The 5000-nt window shown below is 26.3% G+C and overlaps 1 protein-coding gene across 1 annotated transcript in view; it reads left to right on the top strand.

Moving 5' to 3' along the window:
- Nucleotides 1-2589, top strand: part of LOC119579521 (phosphotriesterase-related protein-like) — a gene marked incomplete in the record, with an annotated part of 14579 nt that extends 11990 nt beyond the window's left edge. The window contains 1 exon segment of the mRNA XM_037927390.1: nt 1997-2589. Coding sequence (XP_037783318.1) covers nt 1997-2134 — 138 coding nt within the window.
- Between the last annotated feature and the right edge of the window lie 2411 nt (nt 2590-5000).

Raw genomic sequence — 5000 nt, 5'->3', positions numbered from 1 at the left:
ATAATATATATATATATAATATATATATTATAATATATATAATATAATATTAAATATAATTTTAAAATATATTATATATAAATATATATAAAATATAATATATATATATATATAAATAATATATTAATATTATTAAAAATTATTTAAAATTTATTAATAAAATAATATAATATAAAATTTTTTTTAATTTATTTAAATTAAATTATTAAAAAATAATATAATTTTTATATTTAATTTAATAAAAAATAAAATTTTTAAATTTTTTTTTAATTTATAATTTATATTTAAATTTATTATTTTTAATTTTACATTTATTATATATAATTAAAAAAATTATATATTTTATTAATAAAAAAAAAAAAAAAAAATATTTTTTATATATAAAATATAAAATTTTTATTTTTATTTTTATTATATAATTTTTTAAATAAAATTTTTAATTATATTATATAAAATTAATATATATTTTATAATTTTTAAATATATAAAAAAAATAAATTAAATTATATAAATTAAAAAAATTTATAAATTATAAATTTTTTTTTTAAAAAATTTAATTTTTAAAAAAATTTTTAATTTAAAACTTTTTATTTATAAAAAAATTTAATAATATATTAATATAATAGATAAAATAATATAATTATATAATTTTATATTTTTAATAATATTTTTAAATAAATATAAAATTTTTTTTTTTTTTAAAATTTATTTTAAAATTATTTTAATAAATTTTTAAAAAATTTTTAAAATAAATTTAAAAAATATTAAAATTTTTATAAATTTAATATTTTAAAATAAAAAAATTTGAATATTTAAAATTCAATTTATAAAATAATATTATAAAATTAGAAAAATTTAATATTATTTTTTTTATATTAAAATTTTTAAAATTTTAAATTATAATTATTTTTTTTTTTATATATATAAAATAAATTTTAAAAATTATAATTCTTTTTTTATTAATTTTAATTTATTTATTTTTATTTATTTTTATTTTTTTTTATTTTTTTTATTTATTTATTATTTTTTTTTTTTATACTATTAATTTTTTATTAAATTAAAATTATAATATATAAATTTATTAATTATTTTATTATATAAAAAAAAATTTTAATTTAAAATTTTTAAAAATTATTATTTATATAATTTAATTAAAATTTTAAAATTTTTATTAAAAATTTAATTTATTATATTAATTAAATTTTAAGTTTTTTAAAAATTTTATTTTATATATTTCTATTAAATTTAATTAATTAATTTTTTATTTAATAATTTAAAATTAAATTTAAAAAAAAAATTATTAAAATTTTATTAATAAAATTTAATTTTTATTTTAATATATAAATTTTAAATATTAAATTATTTTAATTTAATTTTTTTTTTAAAATAATTTTTTTTTTTTTTTTTTTTTTTTTTTTTTTTTTTTTTTTTTTTTTTTTTTTTTTTATTTTTTACTTAATCATTATGATATACTGTCTACACTCAAGATGATACAGGATGGCTGTTCAACATATGTAGCATAGTTATTGGTGCTGCAAGGCTTATGACCAACTTCAAATATAAAGGCTTCTCTCTCCTCTCTCTCTCTCTCTCTCTCTCTCTCTCTCTCTCTCTCTCTCTCTCTCTCTCTCTCTCTCTCTCTCTCTCTCATCTCTCTCTCTCATTTGTCTTTTCTTTATTCTTTTTCTTTTCTTTTCTTTTCTTTTCTTTTCTTTTCTTTTCTTTTCTTTTCTTTTCTTTTCCTTTCCTTTCCTTTCTCTTCTTTTCTTTTCTTTTCTTTTCTTTTCTTTCTTCTTCCCTTTCCCTTTCCCTTTCCTCTCCTCTCCTCTCCTCTCCAAAATGCCTTATTGTTAAGTAATTGTAGGCACATGTACTAAAAGAAGGAATATGCTTTGAGATTATCAGTGAAAGGGTTAAAATGTGCAAATTGATGCCAATTTCTGAGAGTTGACATTCAGGTTGGTTTGTGATTTGATGATGTTATTTCTCTTTTCAGCAAGCTTATGGTGGTCATGGATTTTGCCACATTTTGGAGAATATTGTACCAAAGATGTTAAGCAGAGGATTGACACAGGGCGATGTGGACAAAATGTTAATCAGCAATCCAGCTACATGGTTAACTTTTACCAAATAGATTTTATGGCTCGGCATAATATTAATAAATCCCGGAATGTAGATTTAGCAGGGTGGCATAAAGATAATCTTTAAATTTTATACTAACATATCTCTAGATGATGTGTAACTTGGCATGCTGTTTCAGATAGCTGCTCTCATATGTTTTTGGGAATATGGTCTCTTTACTCAGAGGAACCTATGTGGTATTGTATTTGCATACACATTATAGAATATACACTTTGAAAACATTTTAAATGTATTTTGTTTACCATTAACATTTAAGATTTATATTTAAAAAATTATATTGTCCAGATGACTGCTGTTATTTACTCTGTTTGCAATATTTTTATGACATAATAATGTTTTGTTTCTTTGTTGTTTAAAGTTGTTTTTCTGCTTATTCTGCATTATAGCTCAAATATATATTGGATGTATTATTGGATGTTTGTAAAATATATTATGGTTTTAAATGGATAATTTGTTTTATTTTTGTTTTTAGCCTTTAAAACAACACATTCTAGTACATGTTTATGGTATACATCAAAAGGTAATGTACAGTTTATAATACACATTTAAAGTGTATGTCAGTAGATAATGAGGAAAATACCATGTTTTTATTTGTGTAAATTACTTGAATGTGACATAGGTAATTTCCAAATTTGAGTATAAAAGATTTCTTATCATACCTTTTAGATCAGTGATTCTTATCCTTTTTACTACCATACCTCCTGTAGGAATTGTTTGTTCCCTCTACAATCCCTTGCATTTATGAATAAAATTCCTTCCCAGATTTTAAATAGAAATAAAAATATGTTATTAGTATTTTTATTGAGCATGAATTAGTCACACTATTATCAAATTTCTCACTAACTGATCATGCTTTTACTAAAAGTTTAACAAACATAGACTAATTAGAGAAATTCCTGTACAGTTATTGACTTTAATAAATAATGACCCCTTCAACTACATAGTAGAAAGGAGGGAAATTAATAACAATAACAATGGCCAGACTTATGGTAGTAGCCTTGGAATGGTACTTTATAGGTAATCCTGACCTGGTAAGACCAATATACACCATGGATTCAGGTTTTCCAACAGTTGTATGGTAGATGGAATGGTAGTTCAGGGGAACTCCACATTCCATTGAAGCTGAGTATGGTGTTTATTCTATGGAGGGGATAAGTCTTTAGTGTTTTACAAGACACTATAGACACTTCTTTAGGACATCAGGGTGATAATCTATAGGCCTTGTAAACAAGTGCACCACTGTGCTCTACTGTGGGTCGACACACTCAGGAAGACCGAAGCGATTGTGTGGCACTTGTGCCACAGTTCAATATCAACTGTGATTATAAGTAAATGCTGAAATGTGATAATCTTGAGTAATTTCTGGTTACTATCTTACTGAATTCCTTGTGACCATATGAAGTAGATGAGACAAGGGTCTGCAACTCTCTGTATTCTCCAAGGAGAGAAATTGGACTTGTCAGGAGACAAGGGAATTCACTTGTATAAGTAACTCTATTAAATGTATAAAGTTATTTCATGTGTTTATAAAATAACAATTGATATAATACTCAAATACAGTGAAGTTAGAAAAGGGAGGCCTCACATAAAATTAAGAGTATTAGTCTTATAATGAACACTTCGGAGAGAGTGGACAAAAATCTATTTCCAGTGGCCTAAATGGAAACACTATCACCCCTACTCAAGGGAGTGCCAAATGTGGTGGGAAGTGGTATTTAAACACCGCAAAAGGGGCTAGGTAATATATAGCATCTGAGTACCATCTGGTCGAGGGGGATGGTACGCTTCTCTGTAGAGTGACAGGACAAAGGCCTGCCCATCCACTCTTGTTATACACCTGAAGAAAAGTTCTCGGCTTGGCCAAAGGACCATGACATTCGGGGGCATTCGCCTACCAGTCTCAGCTAGTCTGTCAGTAAGCTTATTCCCTCTATTGCCAAAATAGCTGGGAACCCAATTTATGATAAGTCTTCTACTCTGAGCGAGAATCCTCTGCAATATATGGTAAGTATAGTGGACAGGAGGTAGATGTTGAGTATGCTATACTGCAAGTTGCCAATAGGGATTCTAGAATCTGTGTATATGGCATGTACAGTTCACTCTGGGACACATGGGGCTCTTATGATAGCAACAGCCTCTGGCAAGGTTAAATCCTTGAAGTATGTTTTAATACCTGGAGGAATGATGGCTGCAATGTTCCCCTCTACTTCTGCCTTTAGTCAAGGCAGGGGGTACTGCCTCTTTTCTGAAAACTCTGATCAAGGTCTGTGCCTATGGTGGGCATTCAACATAGTCAGGGTTAGGGGAGTCCATGCCCTTTTGAGCTGATAACATATCATCATCTTGGCTGTATGGGAGAGATAGGAGTTACTTGCAAAGAGCGAATAATCTAACTTCAGATGCCAAGTTACTTTCTAAGATATGTGCCCTGGATAAGAACTGTGTAGACATTAGCTCGTTTCGGAAGTCCAGGGGAAAAAGGTTTGTCTCCATTCGGAAATTGAGAACCTTTGTCCACCTTGGGGAACCAAGAATGATCCTGGTAGCTTTGCTTTTGATTGTCTCAAGTTTGTCTCCAAGTTTTTAGCATCATAGTGACAAGGGCGATAAAAGCATAGTCCATGATGGGATGAACAACATGTACATAAAACGAACTCAGCACTTTGTGGTTTGCTCCCGTCTCCATGTCATGGATCTTACATTCTTGCATGGGTTCAGTCAACCAGGTACTGGACCTCCCTAATCATTAAGCCTCAGATCCTTGGCCTTTGATTTGGCTGTGGAGATCTTACCTAATAGCATTCCTCAGTCACAAGGTCCAGACTCTTCTCAAGCTTTTTTTTTCTTTTTCTTTTTCT

The sequence above is a fragment of the Penaeus monodon genome, chromosome 12 (genome assembly GCF_015228065.2).
Source record: "Penaeus monodon isolate SGIC_2016 chromosome 12, NSTDA_Pmon_1, whole genome shotgun sequence".
Lineage (NCBI taxonomy): Eukaryota > Metazoa > Arthropoda > Malacostraca > Decapoda > Penaeidae > Penaeus > Penaeus monodon.
This window is presented reverse-complemented; position numbering and strand designations above follow the sequence as displayed.